Source organism: Protomyctophum parallelum, assembly GCF_964188405.1.
Source record: "Protomyctophum parallelum genome assembly, chromosome: 13".
NCBI lineage: Eukaryota > Metazoa > Chordata > Actinopteri > Myctophiformes > Myctophidae > Protomyctophum > Protomyctophum parallelum.
Window position 1 is genome coordinate 39,934,420 of NC_139708.1, and position 19,894 is coordinate 39,954,313.

The window sequence follows — 19,894 nt, forward strand, 5'->3', positions numbered from 1 at the left end:
GAGCTTGTAGGTCTGCTATTTTCTTTTTAAATCGAAGAACGACTGACATATAGAAACATAGCTTTTTCAGAAAACTGTCAGGATGTAGAAGACATTTATAGTATCTGATCTCAGGTCAGAATGGGTTAAGCATTATGTTATACTTTGGCTATTGAAAAATAGCAGATCTACAAGCTCAAGCTTGTCGGTCTGCTATTTTTTTAAAATATGTGAAAATGTGACCCAAATGTTTGAATATATATTCTTTTAGAGTGAACGTTTTTAACTCAAATCTTTTGACTCTGGGAGGAGGTCCCTGGAACAACATATTTCCAGATGGGGCTCGGCGGCCAATTACATATATTTTTGGATGTCCTTGACATGGAAATGATTGAGAACGACTGACATAGAAACATGGGTTTTTCAGAAGAACAGTCAAGATTTAGAAGACATTTGTAGGTTTAAATGGGTTAAGCAAGAACAAAAAGCATGGCAATACATCACATACATAAAAAGAGTCATACGTAAGCTAAGAACATAACAGTGGAATATCAATATCAATATAATGGGACTATGCATGTATACGGTACTTTATAGTGCTATGTCTACATAAAAATGCTATAAGTCTACATAAAATGCTATCTAAGTCTACATACAAGTTCTGATTGCAATGGGAAGTGCATTCCATAGTTTCTGGAGCCAGAAGGGAGAAGAGTTTGGGACGTGTGGAGCGTTAATTGGCCTGACGTTTTTTAGTGACGGTACTTCCAAGCTTCCCTATAGCGTTGGCTGATCTGAGCGACAACACACTTGCTGTCAATATTATTATCTATACATGCGTTAAGAGTTAGGTTGGTGTTGATGTGCACAGAGTTGTGGCCTTACTTCACGACACCGGACGAGCCTTTCAGGTTGTGAGTGCAGTACTGCTTTATGACGTCCCACATCTTGATGGTCCCATCACAGCCACCTGCAACACACAACACAATATGCCAGCGTGAGTCTAGAACTTGGTATACAGAACAGAACGGGGTTGGCGAAAGGGCCTTTCTGTGTGGAGTTTGCATGTTCTCCCCGTGTCCCCTAGGGTAGGTACCCTCACAAAAAACATGCAGTAATCCTGGTCACTAAACTGCCTCCCCCTGGCCAGCCGGGGCGCCTGATGGAGGGGAAAGGAACTGGCTGGAATAACGTGTTCCTTCCACGCGCTACGTCCAACCACTTGGGGTAAGTTAGACATTGTACTATTTATTTTATTTATACTTAAATTCCCAATTAGGATAAGTGTTCCTCTTAACCCATTTTGGGGCGAGAACCCCTTTTGGTGTTTTAAGCATTATGTTATAGTTTAGCTATTTAAAAATAGCAGATCTACAAGCTCATAGCGCGGCACAGAGTGGCGCGCTACGAGCTTGTAGGTCTGCTATTTTTGAAAAATCGTAAAAATGTGGCGCAAATCTTTGAATATACATTCTTTCAGAGCGAACGTTTTTAACTCAAATCTTTGCTGGAACAACATATTTTCAGATGGTGGTCGGCAGCCAATTACACATATTTTTGGAGGTCCTTGACATGAAATATTTTGAGAACCACTGATATAGAAACATAGGTTTTTCAGAAAACTGTCAGGATTTAGAAGACATTTAGTAGAATCGATGGTAGGCCTAAATGGGTTAAAGTTGATTGTTAAAACTTTATATACAGTGTTTGATAACCACATATGAGGGATCATGGCAAATAATGTGTAGTGGATTATTGGATTCTGTGCAAAATTACAAGTCCCAGGTTGTCCAATAGCTTTGTTTGATTGACGGCATAAGATTTGAACTGGAAACACAGGACGGTGTCATATGCTTTTTCAGGTTCAAATCTGCTGCCAAGCCAATAAAACAAATCTATGGGAAATTAACTGGACAAGGAAACATTTCACCTTCTGAAAACGCGTATGCACGCACGCACGCACGCACGACATGACATGACACGCACGCACACAAAGTCACACACACACACAGTAACGGCTGACCTGTGGCCAGGAGCGTGGATGTAGGGTCAAAGGTCATGCTGGCTACCGGTACAGTGTGAATGGCCTTCCAGGAGCGCGTGGACTGAGCCTGCCTCCAGGCCCACTGCTTCAGCACCAGAGCCTTGCTGACGGTCACCAACACCTGGGACAATAGAGACACATGACATGATGCTACAGTATGACACCAACACCTGGAACCAGAGACCAGTGTTGTTTTTGGCAGAGAATTTCCATTTTAGTTTTAGTCCTAGTCTCTTGAATAGTTTTCACTTTGTTTTTAGTCACATTTTAGTCACCTGGAATGTTTAGTGTTAGTCTAGTTTTAGTCGACTAAATATCATACGATTTTAGTCAACTAAATCTACAGTTAATGTAGCCGACTAAAATGTATTTTAGTGGGCCTTGATGCCGTCGTATAATGGCATATTTTACACTTGCTGAAAATAGCCGATCTACAAGGTCTACAAAACTGTGTAGATCGGCATGCAGGGGACCAATAGTTTTCATAATGGGGGCCCGTGCCCCCCCCCCCCCCCCCCCCCCCCCCCCCCTGAAATTGTCAGTATATTTAGTCTTAGTTTTAGTCAGCATAGCTTAGTTTTCATTTAGTTTTTGTCAGTGAAAAAAGGTAGTCGGCGGACATTTTTCGTCCCAGAGACACATGACATGATGATACAGATACGGTATGACGGCTGTCACCAACACCTGGGACAAGACAGACACAATTGATGATGCAGTGAGACTCTTCACGGTAAAGTGGGTACGCTTGATTTACAATAGTGCACCGAAGTCTGTCGTCATTTACACATCCTACCTGTACCTGGGAGTCTGGGACACGTTTCTTTACACCCATTCTGAATTCCCATATACTTGTTTAATATCGCATCAAATACGAACGGTGTTCCAAAACAACCAAATGGACCCTGCGGTTTGACTCATAATTATGGATATGAAGCATCAACTGACGGCGAGACATCGATGATGTTACCCAATTAGCTAGATTTTCACCGGAAACGGACTGTATCAAAATATGTGTGACCGACTGTCGTAAACGATACAGAGCCCACCTCCCTGACAATATCGACCGGGTACAGTTTGGACAGTATGAGACGATTCTAAGATGACCGTATCTTATTCTCCATAGAGAAATTACTTCCGTGAAACCAGGGACTGAACAAGCGACGCCAGGACCTCGGTACTGACTCTATGTCGCTTGCCAAAAAGAACAGACCCACGAGGTAACAACATGCTAGCCAACATTTTTGGCTTGTGAAACCGTCTTATTACGCATTTATAGATTTAGGCTTTAGAAGCAGAGTGACATGAGCATACAGTAGATCACAGCAAGTGTTTGCTCACCTCATCGTCACAGCTGAGCGCAAATGACGTGATGTCCTCTTGATCGTCCTGTAATAATAATAATAATAATAATAATGATGATGAGGGCAGATAATATAACATTTTAATTAACATGGCGTGTTGTTGTTAGTATCTATGGAAGTGTGAAGTAATATGGACTCACCTGCTCAATGCTGTGGACAATCTTCCCTGTGCTAATTTCCAGCACATTGACGCGTGAACCGCACATGCAGAATATGTACTTCTCATCCGTGCTGATCTGAGGAAGATAAACAGGAAAAACACAAAGTAGAATTGAACATTATATGCCAAGTCGGGTTCTCAAACGGTAAAGCGCCCTCATATTGACACTGAGCTCCGTTTAAAAAGGACCACAACGGGAATACGCTTTATTGTGTTTTCATCCTTTTGACAGATATGTACACATATTATGTTCATGCAAATGCCGATTTGTCAACGAAGATGTGTCAATCAATCAATTTGATTAGATGTGTTTTCAGGGACCCCTATCTGAGATTATAAGTGTTGTTGATATGATTTACTAAAGAACTCCATAATTGTCTAATAGTCTGATGTTAGATATACAGTATATACAGCAGTGTTGTTTTCGTCGACTAAAACTAAGACGAAAAAATGTCCGTCGTCGACTACCTTTATCCACTGATGAAAACTAAACGGAAACTAAATGAAAACTAAGCTATGAGGACTAAAACTATAAGACTAAATATATATTGATGATTTCGTCAACAAATAAAAACTAGGCTAAAATGTCAGGAAGGGACTAGTGGACAAGAGTATACAAGTAATTTTACACTTGTAGATCGGCTATTTGCATGCTGAAAATAGCCGATCTACAAGCTCGTAGCTTGTAGACATATGTAAAATCAGTCATTATGACGGCATATAAAACAAATTCTAGACGACTAAATCAACTGTAGATTTAGTCAACTAAAATCTTATGATATTTAGTCGACTAGTTGATTTAGTCGACTAAAATCTTATGATATTTAGTCGACTAAAACTAGACTAACACTAAATCATTCCAGTGACTAAAATGTGACTAAAACTAAATGGAAACCATTCAAGAGACTATGACTAAAACTAAAAATCTAAATTTGCTGCCAGAAACAACACTGATATACAGTTTGTGGACATAAGAGTGGAGAGGTATGATGAGGATAGCCATTCTACAGTAAAGTAACTTATATCGCTGTTAATAACATCCACTAGTACACTTCTAAAAGTTAAAGTTAAACTTTGTCGGGGACCCAATCAATTACTCCCGGCCGTTCCACTTTGAGAAACACTGCGTCCATTGCGTGGACATGCAGTCACTTTTGGATGCATATATCACTGCTGTTGAGACGAAAACTCTTCTAGTGATGCACCGAATATTCGTCCGCAGAAAGTATTCGGCAGAAATAGGCAGAAAATATATCACCGAATAGTGTATGCAATTAATGCATGTTTTATGGAGCCATAATAGTGATTATTAGTTAAGTTTTGCCATAACCATTTATTTTGCCATAAATCAGGTAGCTTTAAGATACGGCCATGACAGCAATGGTAGGAAAAAAGATATATAATATTAATCATATTCGGATATTCGGTTTTCGGCCAACTTTCCACCTATATTCGGTATTCGGTTTCGGCCAAGATTTTCCCTTTCAGTGCATCCCTACTTATCACCATATATCCAAAATAGCAGATCTACAATCCCGGAATGTGGCGCGAAGAGACACGTTTTGAGCTCGTCAATCTTCTGTTCTTTTTTTATTCTGAATCCTGAAATAGTGTTGAACATATGAGGTTTTCACCATGAAATATAACCAAGCAGGATAGATATTTAAAAATGCAAGTCAACAACACCTCACCTGCACTTTTCCTCCTTTATAAAACGGTTCTATCTTGCTGGAGGCAGCATAGCTAGAAGGGAACAGACAAAAGGATATGGATTAAATCACTGTTCACTGAAATGTAGATGTTAATCTACGACACGATTCGGTATATCAGCATCCTCAAGAAGACCAAGGAGGCTGTAATGTAGTAATAATAATAATAATAAATAAATATTTGTATAGCACCTTTCATGACATGAGATGCTGTTCAAAGTGCTTTACAGAGCAATAACGTCCAGTGAGGACATGAACGACAACACAGATAATTCCAGGTCAGCTAAAAGCAAGTATGAAGAAATAGGTCTTGAGCTGTGCTTTGAAGCTACGGTATCTGTAGCCGCAATTTGCAACTCTAGATTTTTTTATAATGGGATGAATCTAGAGTTGCAATACCCTCCATTGACTCCACACTCATCCAATTTGGTTTGCGATCTGCTTGTCTTAAACGACGTTAAACTCACCAACATTGCAGCTATAGTCCAAGTTTGAATTATACTCTTTCAATCTGCCAAGCTTGTTTTTCATAAAAATCCACCGTAGACATGTTATGAGCTACTTTCTGTCAAGACATCCTCAGTCTGCAGGTGATTATTTTTCTAAGTGTTGCAGTTTGGAAGCACTCGTTTTTGTTAACGGGTCGCACTGCTGCCTCCTGCATTATGTGCAAATTCGAAACAGGTGGTACGCAGGGCCGTTCAGTGACATGCGACGAGTGCTTCCAAAGTCCAGCACTTAGAAAAAGAATCACCTGCACAGAATTTCTTGACAGAAAGTAACTCATAACATCTCTACGGTGGATTTTTATGAAAAACAAGCTCGGCAGATTGAAAGAGGATAATTCAAGCTTGGACTGCAGCTGCAATGTTTGTGAGTTTAACGTTGTTTAAGACAAGCAGATCGCAAACCAAATTGGATGAGTGGGGAGTCAATGAAGGGTATTGCAACTAGATTCATCTCATTATAAAAAAATCTAGAGTTGCAAATTGCGGCTACGGTATCCGTAGAAGGCTAGAAGCATAATGCTGTTTCACTGTTTTGGCTCAGGAAAAGCTACATATATCAGGTTACAGTATTAAACGATTGACAGTCCGACCAGGGGTTCAATCACACATACAGTAGCAGCCCTCACATACCAAAGCTACTACTACACTATTCAAACACACAGCACTGCAATCACAGGCACCTGAGACTTTGCAAATTAAAGGTTGCGTGTTGTGCACAAACACCTGCACACACAAAGTAATGCACGCACGCCACACACACACACACACACACACACACACACACACACACACACACACACACACACACACACAAATAGATTATGATACTTGTAAGTTGTAACAACAAAAATGTGCACATAATGTATATGATATTATATATTTGAAGTAGGACCTATGCACACAAGCACCTTCAAGGGATACAGCACGAGTGGACACTAAGGAATAGTGGGCACCACCTGGATGGAAAATGTGCTATGCTAAAATATGCATGAAATACATAATATTATGCATGAACTTCTTATTTATGCCCGACATGATTGGATATACAGTAGTTAGCAATTTTAGACCTTTGTATCAATTAGCAGTAGCACCTCTATGATTAATGTAGGCTATATTGTGTTACTTTTTCTCTGTACCTTTAGTACTACTGTACTATTATACTATGTACTAATTTGTTGTTATTGCTGCAACTGCAACAATGTTGAGAAACCGCAAACAAAGAATGGTACTCTCTCTCTCTCTTGCGTTACTCGTATAATAAGATGTGGGGCTAATAGCAATGAAAACAATATTCCCTTTTTGCTTCCTATATGATGAATTCCTCTTCTGTTCTTTAACTACATAGAAGTGTCTATTTGTATGTCTCTAAATGTTTTGATGAATTGAACAAGGTGGACCCTGTTGTAAACAAGTGTAATGCTTAATTGGGTCGTCCACTCACAGTTAACAGTCTTTGTATTGAGTTTGTGCTTAAAATGTACTGTAAATTCTACAAACTGTTAATAAATATTTCAATCAATCAAACCTTTAGTACTACTGTACTATAGGCCTATACTATGTACTAATTTGTTGTTATTGCTGCAACTGTAACAATGTTGAGAAACCGCAAACAAAGAATGGTACTCTCTCTCTTGCGTTACTCGTATAATATAATAAGATGTGGGGCTAATAGCAATGAAAACAATATTAGGTTGTGTATAGTTACAGCTAGCTTAGCCACATTGAGCTAATGAGTGTACTTTCTGTAGTCAGTCCACATGCAGTAGGCTACGAGCACTTACTTGGTTTTGAACTGGAGACTGGTGTCTGCCATCCTGACCAAAACACAGTAGTGTTCCCCCCCCCCAAAAAAAACGAATCAATAATCACTTATTATTATATTTTTTAACTCAGAGCACATTCAACAACCATCAACAAATCCCACATGCTTGATGCTTAATGCATGCTGAGTGAGTGTGGATGTGCGTCGCGTGCATTGTGCGTCATCCAGAGACCCCAGACGCACGGCGCGCTGATTGGCTGGAAGGTTTCTGATAATAAAATAAATAAAACGTACAAATAATGATAATATTTAATGGAAAAAACTAAAATGACGCGGAACACCACGTGGTGGTGGATTCAATTCAAGTAAATAAAAATAAAATTCCCTAAATTCATCATTGTTGTTCACCTGTTAACCGCCTAACGTATAAATGACACAATAATAATAATAAACTTTATTTGTATAGCACCTTTCATACATAAATGCAGCTCAAAGTGCTTCACAGGGCAGGACACAAAAATATAATACAATAAAACACAAGTAGTTAAAATGATAGAACAATGGCAAAGAACAAAATTGAATATAAGAACATAAAATAAATAAAAACAAATAAAAACACATGACAATTTTAGTGACACTTTTAGTGACAAAAGAGCGACAATGGATGGTGCGAGAGAGAGAGAGAGAGAGAGAGAGAGAGAGAGAGAGAGAGAGAGAGAGAGACTATAGCATTCAGACGGTGACTGACAAAAGTTTATGTTTGACACAGAATGACACTACTAGTGAGGTTTGCTGCTAGAACGCCACGGAAAGGACAACGGGCTTCGAACGAACGGCCTTCTATAATAATTTAAAGTGGTTTCGTATGTGCGATTGTGTGTGTGAGCGCGCGCGACACGTCGTTGTGTGTCAGGAATGTTCATGTGTGTGGCGCATTGATAATGGGGGCGTGTGTGGTGTGTGCTGGGGACCCTGGGACTGATAATATTATTATGACAACAGGAATGGACACAGGATCAGGATCAGGGGGGTAAAAACATAGACGAATTGTCATGGTGAGTTGTGAACTTTCATATTATGTTTATTTATTTTATTTGTTTATAATGTAGCCTATACAGTATAGCTGGTGTTTGTTCTCGTCAAATACATAGGCTATTTGAGATGTGTCCGTTATTCATAAGTTGGTGTGTTGTAGTAGGAGCAAGTTGGCTGTATGATTGATTATTATGTATTGACTCCCTATATCTGTTTACTGTAGATACTTTTTTTGTGTGTTTTCAAAGGCTTCAAATATTAAATTCAATGTAAAAAAGGCAAAGGCCTTGATTAGTAATTGCAATTGTATATAGGAGGAGAACATATAATGTTTACCTGCTTAAAAAAAAAATCACATGTGACTTTCCAGAACAAAGGCTATTGTTATTTCAGTTTTTCAGTGCATTTGACAACAATGTAGCCTGGCTGTAGGCAGCTGTGTGCTTTTTCATTAGGCCTACAATGTTTTGGCAAGTATACACTTAGTTGGCATGTGAATATTATGACAAGCAAAGAACGGTCTCACTCAGTCTCATACAAAATAACTATAGCTACTTTAAAGAAAAATAGCTAGCCAAGAACTACAAGTCATATACTGTTCAGAAAAAGTAACTGAGAAATATAGTGACTGGGGCGCCCCGCTGGCCTAGTGGTCCAGGCACATGCCACATATATAATAGGCTCTGGCCTGACAGTGCGTTGCGTGTTCGAGTCCCGTTCATGACGACCTTTGCTGCGTGCATGTCTCTCTCTCCCTCGTTCCTGTTCATCTTCACTGTAACTATCAATAAAGGCACAAAAAGCCAAAAACTATATATAAATATAGATAAATTATATATAGTGACCATGAGGTAGACACAATGACATTGAACCTACTTTTTTATTTTATTTTATTTTTTAATGTTTTTTTTGTGGCTTTCACCTATATTTTATATGTTCTTATGGAGGGACAGACAGTAGGCTGACAGGAAATGGGGAGAGAGATGGGGGGGGAAGACATGCAGTAAAGGCCGTTGGGATCGGGAGTCGAACCCGCGGCACACTGCCAGACTGGATTGCCAGCCAAGGTGCCTGGACCGCTGAGCCACGGCCCAGGCCTGAACCTACTACTTTATTTGTAAAATAAAGTAGGCCTACCACTTCTCCAAAGTGACCCATGGGTGACACCGACACCCACACAGCTATGGACACCAGAGGGACCACCTATGACCTGCTATACCCCCAACATTTAGCACAGACACCCACACAGCTATGGACACCAGAGGGACCACCTCTGATCTGCTATACCCCCAACATTTAGCACAGACACCCACACAGCTATGGACACCAGAGGGACCACCTCTGATCTGCTATACCCCCAACATTTAGCACAGACACCCAAACAGCTATGGACACCAGAGGGACCACCTCTGATCTGCTATACCCCCAACATTTAGCACAGACACCCACACAGCTATATGGACACCAGAGGGACCACCTCTGATCTGCTATACCCCCAACATTTAGCACAGACACCCACACAGCTATGGACACCAGAGGGACCACCTATGACCTGCTATACCCCCAACATTTAGCACAGACATTGGAAAAATATTTCATTCGATAATAGTACTATACTTTGCCGCCCTATAATGTGGAATGGAATGTGCTGTCATCATCCATGAAATGATGTGAATCACTGCAGGCTTCTTTCAAAACTGGCCTGAAAAAGATCTGTCCGAAAAGTACAAGTGAAGATAGATATCAGACGCCATTGAAATGACTGCCGGTTTAGCCTTTTTCTCCTCTGTAAATACAGCTCGTTTTGTTTTTGTTGATGTCACGTATTGAAGCTGTGTATAGTATTCCTCTTCTACCCCGGATTTGAACCTAATTTCCTGCTGACATTTTTACCATTAACCCATTCAGGTTTTTTTAAGCATTATGTTATACTTTAGCTGTATGTTGAAAAATAGCAGATCTACGTACAGTACAAGCTCGTAGCGCGGCACTGTGTGCCGCGCTACAAGCTTGTAGATCTGCTATTTTTTTAAAATCTTTAAAGCTTGGCGCAAATCTTTGAATATATATTCTTTCAGAGCGAACACTTTTAACTCAAATCTTTGCTTCTGGCGGGGGGGGGGGGGGGGGGGGGGGAGGGGGGGGACATATTTGGACATATTTGGAACGACATATTTTCAGATGGGGGCCAGCGGCCAAATACATATAATTCTGGGGGTCCTTGCCATTTGAGAATTACTGATATAGAAACATAGGTTTTTTTGTAGACATTTTGTAAACATTTGTAGAATCAATCTCAGGTCTAAATGGGTAAAGCTGCAGCCTGCTTGCTCAGGGGATGAATTGAATATTGACCATCAGGTCAGAATTCATGTCAGATCCTGTGTCTATAGGTGAGACATGACCTTTGACATGATCTAAACCTTTCAATAGAAGAGCAGGGTGACAAAATACAACCACCCCAATGGTTATATATTATAGCTTTATATTGTATTAACATACAACTCTATACCATACATACATTTGATTTGATTCATTACATAGTAAGGTGTGTTAATAGTCTATTATGCTCTGTTGAGTTGTTTGTTTTTCCTTAAACAAACATTAAAAATGCTATTGAAATGGACAGAGTTTAATGTTTGTTTTGTCACTAACACAAACATTAAATGCCATTAACAATGAACAGAGTTTAATGTTTGTTTTGTCACTAACATAAACATTAAATGCCATTAACAATGAACAGAGTTTAATGTTTGTTTTGTCACTAACACAAACATTAAATGCCATTAACAATGAACAGAGTTTAATGTTTGTTTTGTCACTAACACAAACATTAAATGCCATTAACAATGAACAGTGTTTAATGTTTGTTTTGTCACTAACACAAACATTAAATGCCAATAACAATGGACAGAGTTTAATGTTTGTTTTGTCACTAACACAAACATTAAATGCCATTAACAATGGACAGAGTTTAATGTTTGTTTTGTCATTAACACAAACATTAAATGCCATTAACAATGAACAGAGTTTAATGTTTGTTTTGTCACTAACACAAACATTAAATAATATCTACAAGCTCATAGCGCGCCACCGAGTGGCACGCTACGAGCTTGTAGGTCTGCTATTTTTGAAAGATCGAAGAACGACTGACATTTTTAGAATCTGATCTCAGGTCAGAATGGGTTCATCAGACCAGTGTGTGTCCAGTGGAAACCTCGTATGAATCTGATCTCAGGTCAGAATGGGTCAATGTTTGTTTTGTCCATGTTTTTTTGTTTGTTTTATCCCACGATTTTGCAATCCATTTTTTCACCCAGTGTCAATTATCTAAAGTAATCCTGAGTGCTACACTTTCTCTGCCAACGGACTGCAGCGGACTGCCCTCATGCTTCCTTCTATGCATGAGGAGTCCAAGCTGCTTGTTTTCGCCTGACAGGGGGGGGAGTTTCCCCGGTTGGACGTAGCGCGTGGAAGGAACACGTTATTCCGACCGGTTCCTTTCCCCTCCATCAGGCTCCCCGGCTGGCCAGGGGGAGGCAGTTTAGTGACCAGGATTACTGCATGTTTTTTGTGAGGGTACCTCGCCTAGGGGACACGGGGAGACAACGGGACAACGCTCCACACGTCCCAAACTCTTCTCCCTTCTGGCTCCAAAACTGTGGAATGCACTTCCCATTGCAGTCAGAACTGCAGCATCACTCCCAATCTTCCGCCGTAGCCTGAAAACCCACCTTTTCAGACTCCATCATGGCCCATAGGACTTACCCTAACCCCTTAGATAGCATTTCTGTTGGCTTAGATAGCATTTGACACAGACTTATAGCATGTTATGTAGACAGCACTATAATTGTATTGTATATAGTCATAGCACGCCATAGTACATATGTATAGCATAGTAGTGAATATGTATAGTTTATTATGTATAGTGTATGTATAGTTTCATCATATAGATATTCCACTGTTACCTTCTTAGCTTACGCATGTCTCATGATAAATGCTTTTATGTGATGTATTCCCTTGCTTTTGTTCTTGCTTAAATGTAAGTCGCTCTGGATTAAGAGTGTCTGCTAAATGCCTAAATTGTAAATTGAGAACATGCAAACTCCACACAGAAGGGCCCTTTCGGCACTGACGACGCGGTGGAGAGAACACGCCCCCATCACGCACAGCGTCTCCAGCGGGAATAGAACCCAGGACCTTCGAGCTGTGAGGCGACAGCACTGCCCACTGTGCCACCATGGCCCCTCGTCCATGTTTGTTCTGTCTGATAATTACGTCATGAAAGATGTATACATTGGCAGTGATGTTGGAAGATGATAACAGGCGCCCCTCACTTCACACGAGTGTAATCTTTTGAGTGGTGCAACCACTCCAAGGAACAGCAATGTCCGTGTTCACCTATGTGTTGGTTCACCTATGTGACGTTAATGAGCACCAGTATGACTAGAGTACCAGTAGGGGCGCTGTTGTGCCAGAAACAGAGAGAGAGAGAGAGAGAGACAGTGCTGCACTGTTGCCTGCTAATGAGAGAGAGAGAGAGAGAGAGAGAGAGAGAGAGAGAGAGGGGGGGGGGGAGTTGCACCACTCAGTTCACACCGGTGTGCTTTTTAATAATAGGACCACAATGGAAACATTGTCCTCCCTTTAGCCTAAATGTCTTACTGTACTTCCGTGCCCAATCAATCAATCAATCAATCAATCAATCAATCAATCAATCAATCAATCAATCAATCAATCAATCAATCAATCAATCTCTCTTTGTGACATTGCATCCACAGGCGGACCCAGAAGTGTCATCGCAGAGCTGGGGCCACGACGTGGACATGTTCGTGGAGAACCCCGACTATGACCTGATCTGCACCATATGTCAGGGGGTCCTGAGGTGTCCCGTGAGAACGGCCTGTCACCACATCTTCTGCAAGAAGTGTATCTTACAATGGCTGAAGAGGTACTATGTTTACCCAGGGTAACTGGACTAAGGAAAGGAAAGGTACTATGTTTACCCAGTGTAACTGGACTAAGGAAAGGAAAGGTACTATGTTTACCCAGGGTAACTGGACTAAGGAAAGGAAAGGTACTATGTTTACCCAGGGTAACTGGACTAAGGAAAGGAAAGATACTATGTTTACCCAGGGTAACTGGACTAAGGAAAGGAAAGGTACTATGTTTACCCAGGGTAACTGGACTAAGGAAAGGAAAGGTACTATGTTTACCCAGGGTAACTGGACTAAGGAAAGGAAAGGTACTATGTTTACCCAGGGTAACTGGACTAAGGAAAGGAAAGGTACTATGTTTACCCAGGGTAACTGGACTAAGGAAAGGAAAGGTACTATGTTTACCCAGGGTAACTGGACTAAGGAAAGGAAAGGTACTATGTTTACCCAGGGTAACTGGACTAAGCTCAAGAACTTGTTTACAGCCAGGCCCTGCTCATAGAACATTTCATGGTAGGGGTTCAATGCCTTGTCCAAGGGCACGTCAGCGGTGGTAATTTTAACGTGCCGGTCCGGGGATACGAACTAGCGACCTTCCGATATCAAGACCGCTCCGCAAACCGTTGGGCCACCGCTGCCTCTAAGAGGTGTATACGCTCGTCTCGTCTATGCACTCTCTATCTACCGCCTCACCAGAAATATCGACACCGGTGTTGCTTTTGGCAGCACATTTCTATTTTAGTTTTAGTCATAGTCTTTGGACTGAAACTTCATTTTGTTTTAGTCACATTTTAAAGTCACCTGGAATGTCTTAGTGTTTGTCTAGTTTTAGTATAAGATGTATTTTGGCGGGTCTTGATGCCGTCGTAATGAGTGTTTTTACACTTGCTGAAAATAGCCGATCTACAAGCTCACAACGTTGTGAGCTTGTAGATCAGCTATTTTCAGCATGCAACCAAGTGTAAAATGACTTATACTGGATCTCTTGTCCACTAGTCCCTTCCTAACATTTTAGTCTAGTTTTTATTTGTCGGCGAAATGGTCAGTATATTTAGTCTTAGTTTTAATCATCGTAGCTTAGTTTTCATTTAGTTTCCATTTGTTTTTGTCAGTGAAAATAGGTAGTCGACGGACATTTTTCGTCTTAGTTTTAGCCGACGAAAACAACACTGATCAACACCATGCATGGATTCATAGAACTATAATAGGGAGAAGAATGCATGCAACTCATTCAACTTATTCAACTCATTCAACCAAGTGCACGGTTGAAGATTGTCCATCCAAACTGAGGAGGTTTATTATCAGTACGGCTTCTGGCTTGGATTTTGCGTTTGTCTGCTAGACCAAGTTCCCAAACCTTTTCACGTCAAGGACCCCCAAATTGAATTTATTTTGCCCTGCAGACCCCCATTTGAAAACATGCCAGGGATCCCTCCATAAGAGAAGATTTCTACGGCTCTAGCAGTGATTCTCAACCCGTTTAATTTCAAGGCCCCCCCCAGTTTGACATGGCAGTTTGACACTGGCGGACAGATTTAATGGCATTTCTATCTCTAGGACCCCCGATTTATATTGTAAAATCAATGTTAATTTAACTCTCAGAGTTACAGACTCATAAGGGTCCATTTGGTTCAAAACTATCATTTAGCTGGGGGACCCCCTGGAACTCCCTCAGGTACCCCTGGGGGTCCCCGGACCCCCATTTTGTGAACGACTGTGCTAGACAGTCAGATATGTGATAGGTTCGAATCCACCGTGGTGCACCGAAGAGCCCCCGAACCTCAAATGACGTCACATTGTACAGAACCGAACCGACTTTTATTCGGCTCTAAAATAGGAGTATGAATCAGCCCTTTAGGCTCTACGACGTCCTCGCAGTGGGGGCTCCACACTGGCAGAGGAGGAGTCAGTAGGATGCAACAGCAGCCAATCAAATGGCAAAAGCGACTAAATTGGGGAGAACAAGAAGTATAAACAATCGCACGCACGCACGCACACACACACACACACACACACACACACACACACACACACACACACACACACACACACACACACACACACACACACACACACACACACACACACACACACACACACACACACACACACAGAGGAGAGCAGAATGCATTCTAACCATACTACTACTTCAACAACAACAACAACTGAGAATGTGTCTCAAGGCCTCGTGTCTCCATTTCTCCCTTCTATATAGGCAGGAGACGTGCCCCTGCTGCAGGAAGCCTGTTAACCATAACTTGATCTTTGTCATGTTCAAGTTGAGTAAATCCATTGGACGGCTAAAGGTCAAGGTAAGAAATATATTACACATCTATACAGTTCTGGAATATACACAGCACAGCCAAACATACTTTTAAGGCGGCGACCCTATTTTGTTTTAACTGGGGGATCCCCCGCCCTGACAAACACCTGAAATTGTAGGCGTACTGTACGTATACACATTTAGTTTGACTATGGTTCCACAGAGAGATATTGTGAAAGTATAGCCAAGCTTGTAGATTGGCTATTTTCACAATGTTTGCCTCTTACTTATATTTGACAATTTGGCCAATTTGGTAGTAAGAAATTCTTAAAAGTCATTACATTTTCCCTTTATAAATGGGCAGATACATAGGCTGTTATACAGTATGTTGGTTTGTTTACTGTTGAGTGAGAATTCCATACTAGCTTATTTCCATCGAAAATAAGTAGTAAAAGTGTGCCACTTGGAAAGTTGGGATACCATTTACATTATGAAGAGAGGATACTGTATACAAAAGCAATAGATTTTTGAGCGATGGAAATTATCACAACACCCCAATGCCCCATTGAATTCAATGCAATTCATTGAGGGCTTATATTAGGGGAAATAGCCAATAATGCACTTTTGCACTTGAAATAACACCTGGACCTCTTTGGTGGGGACGTAACTACAAATAAAGATAAGAAAGCCTTCTAGCATGGAAACCATTAACCCATTTTGGGCCCCCTTTTGGTGTTGTAAACATTATGTTATAATTTAGCTATTGAAAAATAGCAGATCTACAAGCTCATAGCACGGCACCAAATACCGCGCTACAAGCTTGTAGGTCTGCTATTTTTGAAAAATCTTGAAAATGTGGCGCAGATCTTTGAATGTATATTCTTTCAGAGCGAACGTTTTTAACTCATATCTTTGCTCCTGGGAGGGTCCCTGGAACAACATATTTCATATTTCATATTTGAACATAAGTGCAGGGATCGGCGGCCAATTACATAATATTTGTGGGTGGTCCTTGACATGAAAATGTTTGAGAACGAATGACAGGGTTTTTCAGAAAACCGTCAGGATTTAGAAGGCATTTTAATCTCATTCAGCTCACCAGCTCAGTGGCCTTGTGGTTAGAGTGTCCGCCCTGAGGGCTGAGACTGGGAGGTCGGGGTTCGATCCCCGGCCGCGTCATACCAAAGACTGTAAAAATGGACCCAGTGCCTCCCTGCTTGACACTCAGCATCAAGGGTCGGATTGGGGGTAAGTCCCTGCGACATACTAGCGTCATGTCCAGGGGGTGTATCGGTACTTGTTGCCTCATGCTATACAGAAACAGGAGATAGGCTCCTGGCCCTATGGGCCTCATGGCTACAGAAACAGGAGATAGGCTCCTGCCCTGTGGGCCTCATGGCTCGGCAAGGCTACTTAATCTCGTTCCTCTCATTTTTGGGCCATGCACTATAGTGCAAGAACGAGATCCGCGGCTGCCCGGACACCCTGGCGCTGTCGGAGCAGTACTGCCACAGCATGTCCTGCCTGTTCGAGCTCATCCCCTGCCCCTACCAGGGCTGTCGGGCGCAGCTGCTCCGCAGGGACCTGGACGCGCACGCCCGCAACTGTGACCACTGGCGCCAGCCCTGCCACATGGGCTGCGGCACGCTGCTGTCCCACCGCACCGAGGCCCAGCACAACTGCTACAGGCAGCTGAGGCAGGAGTACGAGGCCCGCCAGAGGAACCACAGGTACGCTGCAGTAGGCCGGGGAGGGCATGATGCGGCCGGGACGGGTTCTCAAGCTTTTTCTGGGCTGTCTGCTGTGACCCCAGTGTTGTCAAATTTTCATTTTAGTCTTAGTCATAGGGCTCCATTTTCGTCACCGCTAAAACCCTTATCCCTAAACTTCTTTGCCTTTTTACTTGTGCAAGCAGAGCGTGCAAGTAATAGTTTTCGTCCAGGGCGATGTTTGATGCGTATGCGCCGTGCCAGCGTATGACGTAATGACTACTTGTGCTTGATATGGCAGTGGTGTCAGATTACATACATGTATACATTACCTTTAATCCTCCCGACACTAAAACATATCGTCCTTACGTCACCATCGAAAACCAATTACACCCTGGCATTGGGTCCTTTAATCGGCATCTTTATTACGTCATCATTGAAAGCTTGTTAAACCAGTAATACCCTGCACGCTCTGCTTGCGCACTAGTAGGCCCAAGTAGGCACTAGTAGGCCATTTATGCAACAAGCAAGTAGGCAGCAACTATAGATTCTTTACTATTTTGAAAAACATTTTTGAATAGTTCAACTAGCCAATCTACATTGACACGTTGTGAGCTTGTAGACTGGCCATTTTAACTATTCAAAAATGTTTTGCAAAATAGTAAAAAAGGCAAAGAAGTCTAGGGATAAGGGGTTTAGCGGTGACGAAAATGGAGCCCATAGTCTCTTGAATAGTTTTCATTTAGTTTTAGTCACCTGGAATGTTTTAGTGTTAGTCTAGTTTTAGACTAAATGTCATAAGATTTTAGTCGACTAAATCTACAGTTGATTTGGTTGACTAAAACGTATTTTGGCGGGCCTTGACGCCGTCATAATGACTGATTTTACTCTTGCTGAAAATAGCCGATCTACAAGCTCACAACGTGTCGCAGCGCGTAGATCGGCTATTTTCAGCATGCAAACAATTCTAAAATGATACTGGATCTCTTGTCAACTAGTCCCTCCCTAACATTTTAGTCTAGTTTTTTATCTGTTGACAAAATTGTCAATACATTTAGTTTTAGTCACCATGGCTTACTTTTCATTTAGTTTTCGTCAGTGAAAAAAGGTAGTCGACGAACATTTTTCGTCTTAGTTTTAGTCGACGAAAACAACACTGCTGTGATCCCCCCCCCCCCCCCCTAATCATATTTGAACGGGCGGTTATTATAGGGAATTGTCCAAAGCACTTTTACAATGTTTTTGACCCATTCGCCCATGATTTTGTATCATTCTTAACTAATGTCAGTATCATATGATGTATGTACAGTATCTGCTGCTATGATCTCACACTTTGTCCTACCTCAGGTACTTGCCACACCTTATGTCTTACATCAGGTACTGTACTTACCACACCGTAATAGAGACAAACTATGTATGTTAGATACATTGTTTTTATTGATATCTCTCTCTTCCCATAACCCATTATCTTCTTAAAAAAAAAAAAAAAAATCCCCCACTGTTTTACACTGATAAACCTGCGGTGTGACAATAAAGCTTTTGAGTGTGACACCAGAGTAGAGTAGGAGAGTGGCGACACGCTTTGATCTCGCCGCAAAGCGAGTGCCTACTGTATATGAGCTATAGTTCCAAACATCGGAACTGTCCCATTGAGATAGAATGAGCACTTCCGCATTCCATTGCTACAACGGGAGTCAACGCTATAGTGTCGCCACTCTCTTACTATATTACTCTGGTGTGACACCAACTTAACTTAACCCCCTCCACCACCACCACCGCAGGGCCATCGCCGCTGCCCTGCAGAGGAAGATGAGGAGAATGCAGAGCACCATGGCCCACATGAAGAGGCAGATCGGCCTGATCTGTGAGAGCCTGGAGGTCATGGATGACCTGGAGGAGGTGGCCGAGCCGGTGGAGGAGGAAGACCACCGGCAGCAGCACCACCATCACCACCAACAACAACACCTCCGCCTGGGGGAGGGGGCCAGCAGCGCTGGTAGTCCCAACGCCTCCTCCGCTGCAGCCGGGACCCTGAGCAACAGCAGCGGCTCATAGACTGACACCACATAAGACAGGAACGCCCAAAAACGTCACATCCGGGTGGTGACTCCGCCCTGAATACGCTGTGTGGTGTCAGTGTATAAAGAAGACAGGAGAGCTCTTGTTTTTTTTTTTACTGCAAGTGGTTCTTCTGAGACTGACAGTTACATTTCAAGGACCCTCACAGTTTGGTTATGCATTGATTAGGCTACGTACGGTACGGACCCCCATAACTCTGAGTGTACAAAATGGAAACGTTACGGGTCCAATTTGGTTCCATTGTGTACACTTCTCGGAGTTACAGATCTGTATAGGTTAATTTTGTTTCTGTAAACTTTACTAGGGACCACCTGGAACTCACTTGAGAGCTACTGGGGTTGCCCGGG

At 41.9% G+C, this 19,894-nt stretch overlaps 2 protein-coding genes across 2 annotated transcripts in view; one reads left to right on the forward strand and one right to left on the reverse strand.

The window, feature by feature from the left end:
• The window catches only part of tbl3 (transducin beta like 3), a gene marked incomplete at its 3' end in the record, with an annotated part of 47,683 nt that extends 39,996 nt beyond the window's left edge, over positions 1 to 7,687 (reverse strand). The window contains exons 1-6 of the mRNA XM_083779110.1: positions 7,544 to 7,687; positions 5,236 to 5,287; positions 3,525 to 3,620; positions 3,362 to 3,409; positions 2,003 to 2,144; positions 865 to 949 (exon numbers count right to left, since the gene is read on the reverse strand). Of these exons, the coding sequence (XP_083635236.1) occupies positions 865 to 949; positions 2,003 to 2,144; positions 3,362 to 3,409; positions 3,525 to 3,620; positions 5,236 to 5,287; positions 7,544 to 7,575 (455 nt within the window). The 5' untranslated portion in view covers positions 7,576 to 7,687. The remainder of the gene's footprint in view (positions 1 to 864; positions 950 to 2,002; positions 2,145 to 3,361; positions 3,410 to 3,524; positions 3,621 to 5,235; positions 5,288 to 7,543) is intronic.
• A 768-nt stretch (positions 7,688 to 8,455) lies between these two features.
• Positions 8,456 to 19,523, forward strand: rnf151 (ring finger protein 151; the record flags this gene model as incomplete). Its single annotated transcript, XM_083779111.1, has 5 exons — positions 8,456 to 8,579; positions 13,341 to 13,510; positions 15,712 to 15,808; positions 17,212 to 17,489; positions 19,250 to 19,523. The coding sequence occupies exons 1-5, from the start codon at positions 8,577 to 8,579 to the stop codon at positions 19,521 to 19,523; spliced, it is 822 nt and encodes a 273-aa protein (XP_083635237.1). The 5' UTR covers positions 8,456 to 8,576.
• Between the last annotated feature and the right edge of the window lie 371 nt (positions 19,524 to 19,894).